The sequence below is a fragment of the Oncorhynchus mykiss genome, chromosome 4, assembly GCF_013265735.2.
Source record: "Oncorhynchus mykiss isolate Arlee chromosome 4, USDA_OmykA_1.1, whole genome shotgun sequence".
NCBI lineage: Eukaryota > Metazoa > Chordata > Actinopteri > Salmoniformes > Salmonidae > Oncorhynchus > Oncorhynchus mykiss.
Genome location: NC_048568.1, coordinates 15,266,685 through 15,285,981, shown reverse-complemented (window position 1 = coordinate 15,285,981; position 19,297 = coordinate 15,266,685). Strand labels below are relative to the sequence as shown.

Genomic DNA, 19,297 nt, shown 5'->3' with positions numbered 1-19,297 from the left:
GACTCGTAACATATCCTACGAAATGCAAAACAATTATATGCAATATGACATTTTTCAGGGCGTTACATGTCATAGTTACATGACGTGGTAAAGGCATGGGCCTTTAAAGGATTTTGGAGTACCAATGAAACAAAGATGTGTGTTTTTAAAATAGACAGTGATTCGGAATTGGACAGATTGTGGCCTGAGTGCATTATCAAAAGGATAGTTTAATTTGACCAGTTTTGGCTGTGCACCGTAAAACTGGCCAAGCTCTGATGAAAGCTGATTGGCTAATCACGCAGCAACTCTGTGCAGGGGTAATTTAGAGAGGTTTGGTTAAGGTGTGTATTAGGGATTGAGCTATAATGAGCCTTCAGGCCATCTGCTCAGGTAATTTGTAACAGTTTGACAAGCGATACAAGGAAGAGGAAACGAGCCAGAGCACTCACTCTATTTCGGTGGAAGGGGGCACATTTTGTGTCCATCTGCGCCCGGCATTATGGAGTGTCACTTGCATTTTAGATCTGCGGCGCTTTGAGCTAAAATAGGAGCTATGGAAGGTCAGGGAGGTGGCGAAGGCTGTCATGCCGCTGGGCGCTAATGGTGAGGGAAGGGCAGACGGGGGGGAGAGAGAGATGCGCCCCCCGGGCAGTCATTACCAAGGGTGGAAGGAAGGAGGTTCTGCTAGGTTTACAGCTCCATGGGTGTGCGAGGGGCGCTCCTCCTCTCCTCGCTCTGCACTGTGTTTATAAGTTGCCCTGGCACTGTGGTTAGTGCGTGTTTTGCCACGTTAAGACCCTTAGGGGGAGAGACGAAGCACGTCAGTGTGACTTTGTAATACTAATGAGAGACACGACCTGTTTACTCCCACCGGAGTTTCATGAGCCCTTTCTCTTTAGTCTACAGCCTCCCAGTCTGAGAGAATGGACTGTTATTAGTTAAAGGCTATGTGCAGATAAATGGGCTCAGGTAGAGATATCATGGCCTGCAGCGTGTACGATGTTACCAAGCCAGGGCTAATTCCAGCAGTTCAACTCATTTGGCATGCCCTCTCTGTGCTCCGTGAAGTGAGAGATTGCTTTAAGATTAGCCTGCTTTTGTTTGGCTAGCTGACTTTGTTTGCTTGTGCTGTTTTGTGAGGACTGATTGCCTGTGATGTCCTGTTCCTCTCTGCAGTGCTTATCAGATCGTAGTGGAGGAGCTGAATCCTCATCGCACACGCAGGGAGGCCAGCTCCGTGGACTGCTACCAGGTCCCAGTCTCCTTCCACGCCTCCAGTGGCGGTTCACCGTATTACTTTGCGGCAGAACTCCCGCCTGGGAACCTTCCGGAGCCTTCTCCGTTCACGGTGGGCGACAACAAGACATACCACGGCTTCTGGAACCCTCCGCTCGCTCCCAGGAAGAACTATAACATCTACTTCCAGGCCGTCAGCAGCGTGGAGAAGGTGAATATGCACCACGCTCTATCAGCCAATAGGATTCTCTAATGTTACCCCATTGGGTTATTGGGGTTTTAAGTCTGTCTTAAAACTGAGTTTTACATCGAGGAGCATTGTTTGCCACCCCACCCTTTTTGAATGAATTAAAATCCTTATGTTGTATTGTATTTTATTTGTATTTTTATATTTTTCCACAGGAAACAAAAACACAATGTCTGAGACTTGCAACGAAAGGTAAGACTTACATTTTTGCTTATTTGTACAACAATAAAAGTCCTTCTTGCCCAATATTAATGCATTGACCGTACAGTACAGTTGGATTTCACTTTTCCCAGTAGCCAATGAATGCCCTCTCTCGTGCTCCGACGAAGAACTGTTACGTAATAATGTGTGTGCCACTTTATTTTCTGTCACTCTTCCAAGAGAATTGTCGTGCAGCGAGGATCTGGATTGAAGCAGAATTAAGGAAAGCTTATTTATTTGTAACATTCGCGCTTGTAAAGCACCTTCTCTGGTGAACAGCTTGTTTCTGTGGGAACAGGGGGCTAGCAGTGCCAACCCTTTGGATTTCACAGATAGAGAGAGAGAAAGCTCACTGGTTTTCATAATAAAGCCATGCTGTTGGTTTTTGGTGATTAAGAGGGAGTGGTCATTCAATTGTTACAATTCATACAGTGCCAGCTCATCCGTGATGTAAATCAAAGGGAAATAGGTTGCCGATTTATGGACTCTGTCCTCTTGCACTATTGAAATGATCTGCATTATAGATTATGGACAACATTTATGCTGAATATGCATTTTTGCAAGTGCATTGGATTTAACTGGCCAAGTATTTCAAGTACTTATGACTATGTCTCTTACTACAATTAAAGGGCCAGTCAGTTTAGCTTCAGCATCGCATTCAAAAGGCACTAGGCTAGGCGACATAGAAGCAATAGTCCCATCAAGTCGACAGGTAATTGAGTTCCACCCTACTTCTCTCTCTCCCACTACTCTCCTCTTCTAGCCTATCATCTCTCCCTTCTGCTAAATCCTTTTCCCTCCTGTCTCCTGATTCTGTCTCTTCGACCCTACTCTCCTCCCTTTCCGCATCCCATGACTCGCATGGTCGCCTTTCCTCCCGGCCGGCATGGCCCTCCCCTCCTGCTCCATGGCGGAGTGACTCATTGCGAGCTTACAGAACAGGGCTGCGGGCAGCTGAGCAAAAAAAATTGAGGAAAACAACATTTTCGGAGGACATCCTTTCCCTCCTCTCTACCTTCTCTTCCTCTGTATCCGCTGCTAAAGCCACTTTCTACCACTCTAAATTTCAAGCTTCTGCCTCTAACCCTAGGAAACTATTTTCCACCGTCTCCTGCATCCTTAATCCTCCATCCCCCCCCCCCCCCCCCCACTCCTCCCTCTCTGCGGATGACTTTGTCAACCACTTTGAAAAAAAGGGTGACGACATCCACTACTCATTGACTCAGCCTATTGTCTGGTCTCAATCACACAGAACTACCCTACGCCTTGACCTCTATTTCCACTCTCTCGCCAGATTACATCCTGCAACTAGTGAGGTCTGGCCCCCCGACAACCTGCCTGCTCAAACCCATCCCCTCCTACCTTCTCCAGACCATCTCTGGAGACCTTCTCCCATTCCTCACTTCCCTCATGAACTCATCCCTGAACACTGGCTGTGTCTGCTCTGACTTCAAAATGTCCCGAGTTGCTCCCCTCCTCAAGAAACCAGAACTCGACTCATCTGACATCAAAAACTATAGACCTGTATCCCTTCTTGCTATTCTTTCCAAAACACTTGAGCGTGCTGTCTCTGATCAACTTTCTCGCTATCTTTCTCAGAATTATCTTCTTGACCCTTACCAGTCAGGCTTCAAGACGGGTCACTCAACCAAGACTGCTCTCTGTGTCACGGAGGCTCTCCACACCACCAAAGCTACTCTCTCTCCTCTGTTCTCATCCTCTTAGATCTATCCTCTGCCTTCAACACCGTGAACCATCAGATCCTCCTCTCCACCCTCTCAGGGCTGGGCGTCGCAAGCTATTCACACTCTTGGATTGTATCCTACCTGGCAGGCCGCTCCTACCAGGGACGTGGAGAGGATTTGTGTCTGCACCACATACTCTCACTACTGGTGTCCTCCAGGGCTCGATTCTAGGCCCTCTCCTCTTCTCTCTATACACCAAGTGTCCCCCAGGGCTCGATTCTAGGCCCTCTCCTCTTCTCTCTATACACCAAGTCACTCAGCTCTATCATATCCTCACGTGGTCTCTTCTATCATTGCTATGCGGATAACACTCAACTACTTTTCTCCTTCTCCCCTTCTGACACCCAGGTGGCGACATGCATGTCTGTGTGTCTGGCAGATATCTCAACTTGGATGTCGGCCCACCACCTCAAGCGCAACCTCGACAAGACGGAACTGCTCTTTCTGCCCGCTCAAAGACCTCTCCATCACGGTTGACAACTCCACAGTGTTGCCCTCCCAGAGTGCAAAGAACCTTGGCGTGACCCTGGACAACAACCTGTCGTTCTCTGCAAACATCAAAGCATCCGTAGAGTATGACACTTCCTCACAGAGGAAGCTGCGCAGGTCCCAATCAGGCACTTGTCCTGTCCGGACTACTGCAACTCGCTGTTGGCTGGGCTCCCCGCTTGTGCCATCAAACCCCTGCAACTTATCCAGCAGTCCGCCTGGTTTTCAACCTTCCCAAGTTCTCTCATTTCATCCCGCTCCTCCGCACACTCCACTGGCTTCCAGTCAAAGCTTGCATCCACTACAATACCATGGTACTTGCATACAGCGCACCTAGCTATCTTAACACGAATGCACCAACTGTAAGTCGGTCTGGATAAGAGCATCTGCTAAATGACTCGAGTGTAAAAACAGATGAATGTACCCCAGCAGCAACTTTAATTCCATTAGGAGGTATGAAAACTAGGAGGTATGAAACTAGTAAAACCCGAATGTCCTTCAGTAGAGAGCTATATGATGATATTGCTACAGGCAAAACATATTCCTGATCAAAACATCTGATCCCTGATATCGGCCTAAGGTGGCAGCTAAAACTCATCAGTGTAGCTGCATCAGCTCTCAGCGAAGGTTGACATCACTGACGCCGTTCTTGCTAGGAATGACAAGCTTGCTTCGCCTTACATTACGTCACGGATAGAATAGGATAAGTTCCAACATGGAACTCATCGTCAGTGATTATGTTGTCGCCCACAGTGGTGTATTATTAACGTAGATTCATTCAGCTTTATCTCTATGCTTATCAATTGGACTCATATTTATGTGTTTGAGTGTTTGTGTGTTTTTCTCCTTGATTCGGACGAGTATCCCCGTAATGCAGTTCTTATTAATCAGTTAAGATGCAGATTTATATAGTAAGTGCTGTGTATTTATAAGGCCAAGCTTAGAAATCAGCCCACAAATGCTATTAGATTATCAGACGTGGAAAGCGCTGTATCTATAATCCGTAAACAGCTGTCTATGCATTGACACAACAGGGGTTGGACTTGTTGTTCATTTCAAAGATCGGACAGGGGGGGAAAAAATAGTGTAGCATCTTTCATCATGGCTTTGGTAGAGAGAATCCATTGGCCACATCAACACACTCTTATGAAGTGACTGAACTGTGGATGATTTTTATTAGTGTCACAATTATGTGTGCCCGTGTCGTCAGTGTCACTTCAATTAGGGGTGGGTGGTTTCATGACTGCAAAAGGAGAATACCAGACGTAGTTTATTGATTTATGAATCCAGTCATAATAACGAAATAAGCCTATAGGAGAGTAAGATACAACAAATGTAAGTGTTACATCCTCCCTTAACAATGTTGTTTAGTCTGAACAATAAACGATCCGTTTCCCAGAACTGTGTCCTGCTCAGAATTTCAAGTAGCTATGTGTGTGTCCATGCAGTATCCACTTGGAGTATGTGTAGGCTTTGGCCACTTGTGCCTGTCACACTCAATCACTCACGCTTTCCATTTGTGATAGATTAAATGCTAGAAGTGCTCTCATTCTCTGAATTGAGAACCACCTTAATTGCCCTAACTTAATTGGATATGAAAGCTTTGTTTTTTAACTTTAAAAAAAATACAAAAATAACTGTTGTCATTAATTGTTTTCCGTGTACAAATGTCTCCGAAGCGCATTGGCCTGAAGGTTGTCAAACGAATCCAGATAGAATTTGATAAGGGCTCTGCCATGTAGCCCACCGTCAGGAATGAAAATTGATTTTCATTTTAAACCGGGAATTTTATCTGCAAAATAGTTGTAATCCAATTCCATTTGAATTTCCTCCTGTACTTTTTTTTCATGAACGTATCTCATAAGCTCGAACAGAAACGTAAGTATTCTTGAGGCATGATGGCTGTTGATGGCTGCTAGATGGCTGCTGTTTTACCATATGGAAGACGAAAACAACTGGTGAAAAGGTGACATTTTTCTGTGACTGACTCTTCCATTCCTTTGTTCCATAATATTTGCCGCAATGAATGATAAGCAACCTTTGACAGAACAACTCACAGTTCTATCCTAGTAATGTCCAGCCTTGTTTATCACCGTGTGGCTAAGTTTAGGAATACTCCCAGCAGAACCAAACTATTCTGCTTCAGTTAATTTAGCAGATTTGATTTCTAAATGCGTTTGAACCGGACTTAAATACCAGAAAATTGTTTCTGTACAGTAATTTTCCTGGGTACGATAGCATGGCTAAAGTGAGGGTGAAAGAGCTGTCAAACAGAGAGAGGGGAGCTGTAGGAGTGTTTGAAGTGTTAAAGCCGGCGGCATGGCCAGTGGGTGACAACGTGAGAGACAAGGACAGTTTGTCCTGCTCCGCTGGGACACTTTCTGTAGACGTTCCGTTTCCCTCCAACCTGATAGAAAAAGGGAGAGATTTGCAGAGGCACATGGGGAGGGGTGTGTGAGGTAGGGGGCCCACTGTCAAGTACAACAGGCAGTCCCAAAGGGTATGCCCCTAAAGCACCCCCTACACTGACAGAGATTAGTTTTAGCCCCAGAGACCACTTCCTTCCTGCTACATACATCCAGCTTTCTGTTCCTAGATGTGTTTTAGTGGCTGTTGGACATGATCTCTAGGGTAGTGTCATCCATCCACAACTTGTTAGCGATCTCTCCGATCACAGATGATGTTCTACGTACAATTTTCAGTGAAAATATCTAAATATCTATGATTATGACAACCTGCTCTCTGAAATACACTGACCATTGATTTCCCTTCCTTGATATAAAAAAAGGATTTGAGGGTCATAGAAATCAGCACTTATTTAAAACCTGCTGTGCTCCTGAAAGCTTTCTAAAGGAGGAGGCGGGGGGGGGGGGGGGGGGTGTAGTCTGTCTTTGGAAGATTTTAGTTGTCCTCTTGCCTCAGGGTGGTGAGTTAGTGAAATACACAAGAGTGGCCCCTCTAGTGACACAGATGCCAGCGTGTTGGTCTTCTCTCCCATGGCAGAAACTAGGCCAATGAATTGATCCCGAGGAATAATGGCTTGAGTGCTGGTTGAAGCTGGCCTTTGCCCATGTTTTCAGGTCTGTGCCAGTCGGCCCATTGTATCATTCTCCGTAAACACCTTCCGTTTGAATCTGAGGATGGGTATAAGATGGGAGCTGTCGCATTTGTCATTCCTTTCGCTGATAGGAAACGGTTGGTTATCTTTCAGCTGTTGACATAAAAGGGCTATGTTATTGTATGAATGAATGTACTAGGTTCAGTGTTGCGTCGGGAGATAAATATCCTTTGTACCTCATATTTGCCCTGAAGGTTATAGGAGATGTAGGACTTGGGGCAAGAGAATAATTATGTTGTTGAAATTGTACAATAGCATTACAGTGTACCACTACTGTAGGAAACACATTTTACTAAGTACTGGGAGACCAGAGAAGTAGAGGGAAGTATTAGGCTTTGATTTTTGTGTGTGTTTTGCATTAGAAAGACGATTATTGCATTTGTATTTATCAATAGCAAAATATTACAATATATCAAAGAGGGAACCGTATCAGTGTAGATATTTAGATTGTTTTCACTTTTTATTGTTTGGTACATCGTAAAAAAAAAATAAAAAAAAGAGTTTGCTGTTCACATTCGACAGTATTTGCGTATGTCCCTATTTTGTCATTTGTTTAGCAAATAACCCGTTGGGTACTGAGATATAATAGTTGATATAATAGTTGTTTCTTTGTTTTATAATGAGGATCCACACCCAATGCTTTACAGAAGTTAATGGCTCTGAAGATTTCGAAAGTATTGAAAGACCGCAGATGAATTTGCGCTTGGAAAATCTCGTGGGACCATAGGGGGTATGGAACATAATTAGAAATTCAATTCTGATGGCATTTAGTAGAAAACCCAACCTAATCATGATATCAGTGTGTGTAGAACCAGTGCACATAGATATTATACAGTAATTGGAATATCGGTGAATTGAAATACGAGTAGCTGTGTCTTCAGATGTCTCTTTGAATGTGTTTGTGCTCTAATCATTGCTGTGACGTGGCTCAATCTGGAAGACGTCCACAGTAAATCTTGAAGTGTATGCCTTCACGCGTGATGGAACAGAATGTGTGTGGCGCGGAGTGGACCACCATCTGGTCAACTAAAGTGGTCGTAGAAAGCATGGTTCCGCTGGGAGAGACTCACTACGCCGTTTCAAGTCGTGTGTTTCCTGGTCAAAACTACAACAATCTCCCTTTTTTTTTTGTTGTTTGTTGTTCATTTCTCTTTGTTTCTCCTGTTACATAGGAGCTACAGAGGAACCAGAGGTGATCCCGGACCCGGCTAAGCAGACAGACAGGGTGGTGAAGATCGCTGGCATCAGTGCTGGGGTGCTGGTGTTCATCCTGCTGGTGCTGGTAGCCATCCTTCTGGTCAAGAAGAGGTGAGTGGAGCATCGTACACAGGAAACGCTGTGTTACTTGGCTCTATGCGACACCATGAGCTCATCCTCTACTCCATCCCATGCCATCAGCATAACCGTGAGGCTGGGTCATGACTATCAGTAAGCCTACAGTACACTAGGAGGGACGAGAGGGGGGGAAGACACGTACAGTATTGTATGTTATTGTTTTTGTAGTGCCAAGACTAGGTGTAATACTGTTTTACCAGGGTTTGGTAGAGAGTTGGATTGAGTTTCAAGGGGTAGCAGGCAGAGTACTGTACATGCAGCTGATTTAGACGAGGACCCATAAGGCTCAGAGCAGCACAGTGAATTTATGAGCATATAGATTTCCCCAGGTTCTCTTAACATCTTCTGAGATTTTATATCTGAAGTGGCTGGTCTGAAAAGCCATGAGTTTTGAAGTGGATGTGTACTCACACAAGTGCATACCAGTGGTGTACAATGCGAACAGACAACACTTGCAATGAAGAGGTAGTATTCAGATGTGATTTACTGTGGGTCGTTAGCACTCCACTGCAGGTTGTTCAAGGGTTTCTGCTTTTTTGCTGTCATTTACAATAAGGTGGACAGCTTTTTGTTGAGGGTTGCATTCAGGATGCATACTGTAACAACGATATTGAGCTGTGCTCAGTTTCTACTAGCCTCAAGGTCAATCATTTTGTCACCTGCTTTACCTCCTCATCCCACTCAGTAATTCTGGCGCTGCTTCATTCAACTAATTCAGAACACTGTTTATTGCATGGTTATCACACTAGATTTATTTACATTTCCTGGCCTTTATTCTGTGGTGTTTGACTATGTTGACCATCTAACTGTGTTAATGTCATTAATTGGCAAACTAACAGCCCCCAGTCATCACCAATAGACAGCCACTGATGCAGAGAGTGGGTTGAGCCTATATGAACTCCTGTGCAATCTAGTATTGACTGTTAGTGGAATTGATTTAAGTCCAAACTCAACATGCTTTTACTATACTTTTGTGTTAGTATTTTCCTACTTAGACAAGTTATGGAGGAATAGACCGTATTTTGAAAGGTCATGGGCTGATATACAAGCCAAAACTTCTGTTGTTGTCTAAATGCTACTTTTCTTTTTAGTCATGGAGGCTTTACTACGAAGAATTGGTCAGTCAGGTGTGTGTTTTTATTTGTTGATACATATATGTACACACATACACACACGCACACACACACAGTTGGGGTCATGTTGGAGGAGGCAGGTTGCAGAGATCAGGAAGGATCTGGGGCCTTGAGAGAGTAAACGATGTTGTGCTGTAATTACTTTGTGAACATCCTATTGATTTCGTTCAGTTTTTCCAGAAAAGGTTTTGTAATGAACACTGGCAAACTGAACTGTCCCCAGCACCTGTGATGAATGCTTTTGGAAAGCCCACATGTTCTATTATTCTCCAAAGAAATTGAGATTGTTTTAAAAGGGAAAATATCGATTACACGCGCCGATTCCCAAGTCGGAGCACATCTCTACATGCTGAACAGGTTTAGCAGGAACGATATGCGCAGAGGTGCTGTTACCCTGCACACCCTGTCTCTCTCTTTCTCTCTTTTTCCATGACATATGGCACCATCATGTGGACATTTAACAGAAGGACAGTTTTTCCCACTCTCCTCTTAGAAGTCAATTGCCATGTAAGAGTATACATATTGATATCTCACATAATTAACACAGAGGATGACACCCGTATAGTTCCTGGGTGGTTGATGAATGATTTTTCAACTCGTGTTTTTTTCCAGGTTGACCGACACAGTATCTAATCATCCAGTTTAACAAACACATGAACATCACAATGAACTGGAATGATTTTAGTGCCGATAATCCAGAGGGTACTGGAGAAAGCAAATGAGGTTGATACACTGAGTGTACAAAACATTAAGAACATGTTTTGCCCCCCGATTTTCCCCTCACCCCAACGAATTGAGGCTGTTCGATGGACTCTACAAGGTGTCGAACGCGTGCCACAGGGATGCTGGCCCATGTTGACTCCAATGCTTCCAACAGTTGTGTCAAGTTGGCTCAATGTCCTTTGGGTGGTGGACCATTCTTGATACACACGGGAAACTGTTGAGCGTGAAAAACCCAGCAGCTTTGCAGTTCTAGACACAAATCTGTGCACCTGGCACCAACTACCATACCCCGTTCAAAGGCACTTAAATTGGCACACATACACAATCCATGTCTCAATTGTCTCAAGGCTTAAAAATCCTTATTTAACCTGTCTCCTCCCCTTCATCTACACTGATTTGACGTGGATTTAACAGGTGACAATCAATAAGGGACCATAGCTTTCAACTGGATTCACCTGTTCAGTCTGTCATGGAACGAGCAGGTGTTCATAATGTTTTGAACACTGAGTGTACAGTGTATCTTTGTTTAAAGTGTTGGACAGTCAAGCAGTGCCTGTGACTACTGATGAGTGAGCCTTCCAAATGAATCGTAATTGGCAGAGCAGCCTCTGCGTCTCTCTAGATGTTCTGCCAATTAGGGCCTCGTTCCTAACGACCTATGCTCATTTACAGCTGTCTCCCTCCTAATTTCCCCTGCCACCCCCCTCTATAACCTTTCAACTTCAGAGAAATCTCATTCTGCCACACCCTCCTGCACCACAGGTCGTTCCTTTAGCTTCATTATTTATTCCCCCCTTTCCCTTCCTTCTCCCCTCACTCTTTTTCTCCTCCATTTTCTTCACTGGGTGTTTAAGATTTAGTGAAGCTGGTCCAGGCTTACTTTGTGGAGATAAGAGAAGGTCACGACCAGTGTCTTTTTTTTCCCCCTCCTTGGTCGTGAGTGACAGACGTGGGTTGAGTGACAATAACATTTCCTTTTCTTTGATATTAAAAGAAAGTGACTTCGTCATTGCTCTTCTGGGTCAAGAGTGACTTTTGAATTATGCTACAGTAAGTCTGGCATATACACACGTCTTTGTTCTGTATTACAAACAATTGGATTGTGTTGGTTTGATGTTGGTGTACTTTTGTTGTGGTTGCATAGTAGTTCAATGTTTTGTAATAGATCTAGCTAATCTATTCCCTGTGGTTTAGAATCTTTTTCAGAGCGATGGGAAGGGGTTCATTTCATTGAATAGTTTTCATATAAGTCATTGGCATTAATTGCAGCGCCTGCTTTTCAGTTTTTGGACGGCTTCCTGGTTTGTAATTTCAGCCTTAAAGGACTGGTGTTAAGAGCAACGGGGGTACATTGAGTGCTAATGAGCCATAAGCTCCTAATCCCATTGGAATGGATTAAAAGTACTGATGGTAATTGAATTCTGAAGTATGACTAATGTCCCTTTGTCCCCAAAGTAAAGAACTCCTGTGAAAATCCATATAAAGAGAGAAATGCATTTGTTTTGGAACTAGTTAGCTTAACCTGTTGTGGATGTCTTGAATGTACACTGAGCAAAAATAAAAAGCAACATGTAAAGTGTTTGTTTCATGAGATGAATTCCAGAAGGTTTCCATACGCACAAATAGCTTATTTCTCTCAAATTGTGTGCACAAATTTGTTTACATCCCTCCTTTGCCAAGATAATCCATCCACCTGACAGGTGCGGCATATCAAGAAGCTGATTAAACAGCATGATCATTACACAGGTGCACCTTGTGCTGGGGACAAAAGGCCACTAATAAAATGTGCAGTTTTGTCACAACACAATTACACAGACGTTGCAAGTTTTGAAGGAGCGTGCAATTGGCATACTGACTGCAGAAATGTCCACCAGAGCTGGTTCCAGAAGCCGCCTCCAACGTTGTTTTAGAGAATTTGTCAGTATGTCCAAGCGGCCTCACAAACGCAGACCCATATGTATGGCGTCGTGTGGGCGAACCGTTTGCTGACGTCAATGTTGGGAACACAGTGCCTTCAGCATGAAAATGCATGGCCCCATGTTGCAAGGATCTGAACACAATTCCTGGAAGTTGAAAATGTCCCAGTTTTTCCATGGCCTGCATACTCACCAGATATGTCACCCATCGAGCATGTTTGGGATGCTCCGAATCGACGTGTGCGACAGCGTTGTTCCAGTTCCTGCCAATATCCAGCAACTTCGAACAGCGATTGAAGAATGGGGCAATATTCCACAGGCCACAATCAACAGCATGATCAACTCTATACGAAGGTGATGTGTCACGCTGCATGAGGCAAATTGTGGTCACCAGATACTGACTGGTTTTCTGATCTACCTCCCTACTTAAAAAAAAAATCAAATAAAGGTATGTGTGACCAACAGATACAAAATCATAGATTAGGGCCAAGTTAATTTCAATCAATTGGCTGATTTCTTTACATGAACTAACTCAGTCAAATATTTGAAATTGTTGCTTGATGCGTTTATATTTTTGTTCAGTGTAGTTGATGGTTGGTGCTGACATCCTCTCAGTCCATCAGATATAAGAAAGGTGTCTTTTTCTCACACCCAGTGAGCCTGTATGTCTGAATCTCTCTTCCTCTTGTTAGTTGCAATGGCTTGATTTTTTTTTTCTTCCAAAATCAGGTGACCAGTAGAGTAGAACTCAATGATATACAAAGCAATAGAAGTTAATGAAGTGGATATTGGAATCTTGTAATTGCTTTGCGCAGAAACAATCAAGGTTAGAGCCAAAACGTAAAGGCTGTGGCAAGATTTGTATGCTTTTGTTTTCATGTTGTATTTCTTGAATGGTCATGCTATGTGTGAAGGGAAGTTGTGAATTGATATTTGATGATTCCATTACAAACACTAGTTGCTGGGGAGATGAACACTTATGGGCAAGACACAATTCATTGATCTAATACAATAATGAAAATGGGGTTCCCTTACTGAAATCAACTTAAAGAAGATACTGCATCTTTAAAATGGTGGTCCAGAACGTTGCTTGTTTTCCAGGTAGCAAGCAGCTTGTTCTTTAGTTTGCTGCAATTTTTGTTTTCCCCGCTGTGTATCTCCATTACGGTGATCAAGACATTACCTTTTCATATGTAACACTGTAGCCTAAATCTAACGACGAGTCCATAACAACAACAGTCAGTCTTAAGACGGTCTGACTGTCCAAGTGAATGAGACCGTATTTTAATGCACGACAATAATGACTACACCCAAAATTCAACCAGAACCAAAAAGATGAACTGTTAACATGTTTGTAACGAAAATCATTTTCTTGCACCCTATCTTCAATTACACTGGAACATAAAACTGCATGAAGCTCAATTTGAAGGAATGCATGTACAAAATGAAATTCTAACATCAAGGAAGTTAATTCTTAGAGATAAAATGTTGTTTTGTACTTTTTTTTTCTGCTTTTGTTGATCCGACTGATTCCCACTTTGCATTCACCAATATCTCTTTATCCTGCTGTCTCTGATTTGCGTGCCAGGAGGAGCTACTATTCTTACTCATATTACCTGTAAGTAAACAGACAAGCAACAACAAAACAGAAACAATCAAACCCCCCAAAAATACAATGACTGCACATGTCCTTGGTTAGTTATGTAGTGTTTTAAAGATGCAGTATCCTTTTTTCAAGTGAAAACGCATATCGCTCAGATCCAATTCCCATTGCCATTGACCAGCTCCAACATGCTTTCGAAACGCTCTCCAAACCAAAGTCGTCATGACCCAAAAGCGGTGTTATTTGAAAAAAGAATGCTGCACTCTGTGTCCTGTGTTCAATCTGAGTGCATGTGGTTGTATGTCAATAACTCATGTATTTCATTCATCTTCTTCATCTCCTGGACCTCCTTTGTCCATTGAAAGGATATATGGGGTAATCCGTGTGCCTCTACACATGCACACTGCTTGTGTTGAATGTCATCTATATGTCATAAGCCCTTTCCAATTGGTTGCTCTGATTGTTGGTGCAGAGGGTTTCCTCTTTGGGTTGGTGTAGGTTCTTCTCCTGTTGTACAGTAGACCGTAGGCAGCCATCTCCATGCTGCGGTGCTTTCCACAAGGGCTGCAACGAGAGAGCGAGAAACTCCCCGATCTGTCGTCCTGATCTGCCCAATGCACTCACATGGTCTACCATTCGACATGCTTGCCATTTTATCCTCACCTCTGTGAGAGTGTGTTTAAGCTACACAGGCCTTGCATTTACCTTCCAACTCCTCTCATTTTTGTATTTCTCACAATCATTTTTCATTTCACGCCAAGAAGTGACACCCAACCTCAAGTGAATTCAGGTGAATGAGCCTTTTCAGCATTTCAGAGATGATTCCCCCCGACACAGGATTAAAAAAAATTATGTTTTTATTAATGATTTTTTTTTTCTCTCCATGAAAATGAAAGAGATTTTCACAGAGAACATCTTTTTGCTGGCTTCGGATAGTCCCTTCAAGCGATTTTAGGACACCAAATTTGTTAGCGCTGGGAGACATTTTGACAATTATATCCTGTTAAGTTTGGAATAATTGAAAAACAGAAAGTTACCAATAATTACCTCAAATGTTAAATCAGTTTTTCCCGACGGGAAAGTGAGGTATCCTACAGTTTGCCTCTATCAAAGGTAATTAAAAGGCTCAAAATGGAAGCCGGATAATTTTCTCATGGCTCTTGATATAATTGACCCCATGCTGTGCTTGCCTATTTTCAATTCACTCCCAATTTATGATGGGCAGAAATTAGTATATTCTGTCTGTAATTGTCATTTTACTAGAACAGTATGAAATTATAGTATTTGGTCTCTTTCTCCTGCTGTCCCATCTGTCTCTTCTCTAGTACAAAGAGTCCTCCCTTCAATTTCACTAGAGTGGCTCCTTAAAACCCTGTCTCAGTGCTTTCATCTAACTGCAATCTGAAAACTCCAATCAGAGGACAGTTTATACTGCAACACCTTTTTCAGGGTGCTCGCAAAGTGGAATAAGGAACTAGGATTAGAACAGAGTGGGTCTGTGTTTTCATCGCAGTGCTCCTTTTTACAATTCAAACGTAGTGAAACTCGTAATTGCCCTTAAAATGGAAACCTCCCAGTCTTGTAGGCGTTCAATCGGCTTTTCTCAGTTAGGGGCCAATGAGTAAGTCCGTACACAATCGATTTGGCATATATCAACCGATTTGGCATATTAATCTTGCTAATATACTGTATTAACTGTATCAACTCCTGTCCAGGTGAAATGATCAATAGATCATCAACCAATCAGGGAGTCCCCATTTCTCAGAATGTGTATGTCAGAGCCCAGACTGGGGATGACATGCAGCAACCTCTCACCTTAGCATGAAGCATCTACCTGTCCCCCTCAAAGCAGAAGTTACTCCTGCATGATTTTGATTCCTTTTGGGTTTCCCCTATTTGTTTCCTACAGTGTACTGAATGATACTTGACCGTAATAATAGAGTATTTGTGAGGTTTGCACCTATTATTGGATGAAAAATATTTTTTTTAAAGGCCGTATGTGGAAGCCAAACCAATGGTCTGTTGTCATGGAGATGAGCTTTTCTCTTTCATCTCTGTCCCTTTAGTCTTTCCTGTTGTGTATGAATAATCGATGGCAATGTGTTTTTGTGATATTTTAACCTGCTCGTCCGATCCTTCAGGAAACTGGCCAAGAAGCGCAAAGACGCCATCGGGAACACTCGGCAGGAGATGACCCACATGGTGAACGCCATGGACCGCAGTTATGCTGATCAGAGCACGCTCCATGCTGAGGATCCCATGGCCGTCACCTTTATGGACTCCCACAACTTCAGCAACAGATGTAAGCATAATGGTCCTAAGACAGTTCCCTGGGGAACACCACCCTCCACAGATACATGGTACATGTGAGAAAGGCTCCTGACAGTTAGATAATCTAATGCCTTACGATGGGAAAGACCCTAACACCAAGAAGGGTCCATGAGACGGGCTCTGAAGAGAGGTGTTAAGTTAAAATGCATAATAGGAACATCCCAAGATATGAATGAATGCCTTTAATGATTTGAACTGTTGGCACAGGATATTTTGGTAGAATTTCTTCTAATCTTATGCTCTGTTCATCTTGCCCCTGGAATTGTATAATTCAGTTGTGTGATGCAGCTTCTGGAATGTATTTCATACACTTTTTTCCCTACAGTGCCTAATGATCCACTTGTGCCAACGGCAGTGTTAGGTGAGGCCCCGGTGCTATATCATCTGCCTTGCCATGGCTTGTTGTGTTCCTCATGCATGTCGTTGTCACAGTCCCGTAGTCGTCCATTGTAAACCTGTAGCCGTCCATTGATTGTCTCTGTGTTGAGTCTGTTTAGCCACGTACAACTCACTCTAGCCCTGAAAATATACAGTACCACAGTCAGAATGACTAGCCTCCACATTCACTTATCCAGTAAGGGGAATAAAATAGGAATTGTTTCCAGATTTTGGATTTCCCCTGGCTGCTGTAAAACAAACTTGGCCCTTAGCCATGGTAGAGTGGAGACATGGCAGTCCTCCAGTGAACCGATGAACAATCCTCCAGCGTTTAGGACCCACCTATGAGCCGTTAGAATGGAGCTAAAGGTCCAAACCACATTCAGAGACTCATTCAGAAACTAATTCAAACACAAGTGAAGATACACGATGGCTACATTCACCTGAGTCCTTACCTGAAGATCAACATCCTGCATGACATGACACTTTTATAGAATGACACCAGTCATCCTGTCACTGTGTGTACGTCGTACAGGCTTTGTGTGCGGGTGCCATTTTAAATCACCCTCAGCCCCTCTGGGACTTGTCTGTGTAGAGTTTTAAAAAAAGACATCTGACAGTTTCTATGTAATGGAGTTCAACGTTCACTCGTGACATCAGGATGGAGAGTGTTAGACACTCGACACGAGCAGTGTAGTCCACACTGACAGAACAAGCAAGCCACCGCGGAGGGTCTTTACGGCTCACTGAAAACCTAAGTTTGATAGGGAATTAAAATGCCCCCTCAGGCCACAGTATTTGCTGTGAAAATGTGTTATTTTAGCTCTGTGTTCTCGCTGGGCTTGGTAATAGGAAGTGAAGGGTGCAGTTCAAGCCATGACTCAGTCTAGTATGTTAGGGCCGAATTAAGTAGTACAAATTTGCAAATGAGTAGAAATGTCAGCTTAGATAGTCTCTACACTAGAGTGCAGCAGTTCTCTCGCCAGCTTAGTGTCACTCCTCTTAGATCCCACCCACTGCATTAGTGTGTCTGTCAGTCTCCCCATAGCTTTCTAGAAAGCCGTGTTCAGATGTGTAAGAAAGTCAGTGTTGTGTACGTGTGGTAAAGTAGGTCCTTGGGTCAGTTGTCAGTCAACTGTGAATCCCTCGTCCTTGTTAGGTGATCACCTCCATCACCCTCATCTTCCAGTAGTGTGCTTGAAGTCATGTCACTTCATCATATTATATATGTACTACAACCTCTGTGTGCTTACTGTTGATCTAGTGAAAAGCTCATGTTGTTTTCCTTTCTTGCTGCCCTAATTGTGAAGTGCCAATTACCGGTAAGTGTGTGTGGAAATTCCAAAGTGTCCCAAAGTGGTTAATGAAAAGAAATTGATTACCAGATCGCAAATACTGGATCTCAATGCAGTCGTGTCGTTGATTGAGCCATTAAAAGTGTGTGCAGAGTGTGGGTGTCAGTAACAGTAGCCGGCTTCCCCTCCGCTGACAGTAAATTGTGCAGGGTTCTTAAAACTGTAACTTAACATTCTCGTAACCTGATATAGAGGCTAGCAGTAGCTCAGGGGCTAGCCAAGCAGAAAAGATATAGAGCTCACGGCTCAGTAGGTAATGTGATTGCCAGCAGGTCAGTCTGGGCTTTAGAGGGGTGAAAATCCTGGCTGCAGATAACCTAGGTCTCAGCAGCCCCCCCCCCCCACACACACACACACACACAACCACACTCACACACGCAGACACAAACACTTACACACGCACACATCTCCACAGGCGAAATGGCTATGTTTCTCAGGGGTTGACACGGCTCAGATAAGACATTAAACGGAGCATATGGTGCCTGTCAGTCCTGTGAGCCCAGTGTCTCTCCCCTGAGAGGCTCCTGCCCTCACACTGTCGTAACTGAGAGGCCCCTGCGTTTGCCTGTCCGTCTGCTGGGAAAGACAGGCACCACTCCTCAGCTTTATCAAGCCCTGTCTTGCCCACTCACCAAGCTGACACAACATGTCAGTTACTGCCAGGTGCCTTGTGACTTACATCCTCCTCAGAGCTTAGCTGCTTTGTGAAGGCAGGAGCCATGTTCTTTTTTTTGCAAGAAAAACAAAGTTTTGTAAACGTAATTCTGTAAGAGAAAGTAACCCAGTTTGGTTATAATAGGGTAATTAATCGTGATTTGACCCCAGGCCAGATTAGCCAAGGACAACGCCGCTCCACCATGTTCTTCACAGAGTTGAGTGGAGATGAGAGTGGACGGACTGGAACTCCAACGTTACATAAAATTACGTTTTTATTTGTAAAAAAAAATAAAAAATGACGGATTTCAGCACGCAATTACATGAGACAATGTGCCATTGATGTGAAGTACACCGTGGAGTTTAGTTTAACTTGGCTAAGGCCAGCTATGTATTCTGTGAGTGATGGTGATGAGCCTGTGTAATCCTCACCAGCATGTGATTTCCTTGGACAGATGAGAACCACACTGCGGCTGCTGCTGCAGAGTCCAGCCGGCTGCTGGACGTGCCTCGGTACCACTGTGAGGGGACAGAGTCGCCCTACCAGACCGGTCAGCTGCACCCAGCCATCAGGGTGGCTGACCTGCTCCAACACATAAACCTGATGAAGACCTCCGACAGCTACGGCTTCAAGGAGGAATATGAGGTCAGAACCAAAAGACTCTAGTCTACAGTACATCCGTAACACAGGCCCTAAGACTCTAGTTGACAGTACACTCATAACATTTTTAAATTTAAATAAAACATTTTAAGAAATTCACCTTTATTTAACCAGGTATACTAGTTGAGAGCAAGTTCTCATTTACAACTGCGACCTGGCCAAGATAAAGCAAAGCAGTTCGACACATACA

General features: G+C 43.7%; 1 protein-coding gene across 18 annotated transcripts in view; it reads left to right on the top strand.

Moving 5' to 3' along the window:
- ptprk (protein tyrosine phosphatase receptor type K) overlaps positions 1-19,297 on the top strand; it is a 148,539-nt gene that overhangs the window by 120,200 nt on the left and 9,042 nt on the right. For 6 of the 18 annotated variants that reach the window (XM_036975698.1, XM_036975705.1, XM_036975707.1 and 3 more), the window contains exons 12-20: positions 1,159-1,429; positions 1,621-1,657; positions 8,191-8,326; positions 9,445-9,480; positions 13,714-13,743; positions 15,870-16,030; positions 16,385-16,420; positions 17,748-17,759; positions 18,902-19,092. In XM_036975698.1, coding sequence (XP_036831593.1) covers positions 1,159-1,429; positions 1,621-1,657; positions 8,191-8,326; positions 9,445-9,480; positions 13,714-13,743; positions 15,870-16,030; positions 16,385-16,420; positions 17,748-17,759; positions 18,902-19,092 — 910 coding nt within the window. The remainder of the gene's footprint in view (positions 1-1,158; positions 1,430-1,620; positions 1,658-8,190; positions 8,327-9,444; positions 9,481-13,713; positions 13,744-15,869; positions 16,031-16,384; positions 16,421-17,747; positions 17,760-18,901; positions 19,093-19,297) is intronic. The other 12 variants (XM_036975706.1, XM_036975711.1, XM_036975716.1 and 9 more) reach the window with 8 other exon arrangements.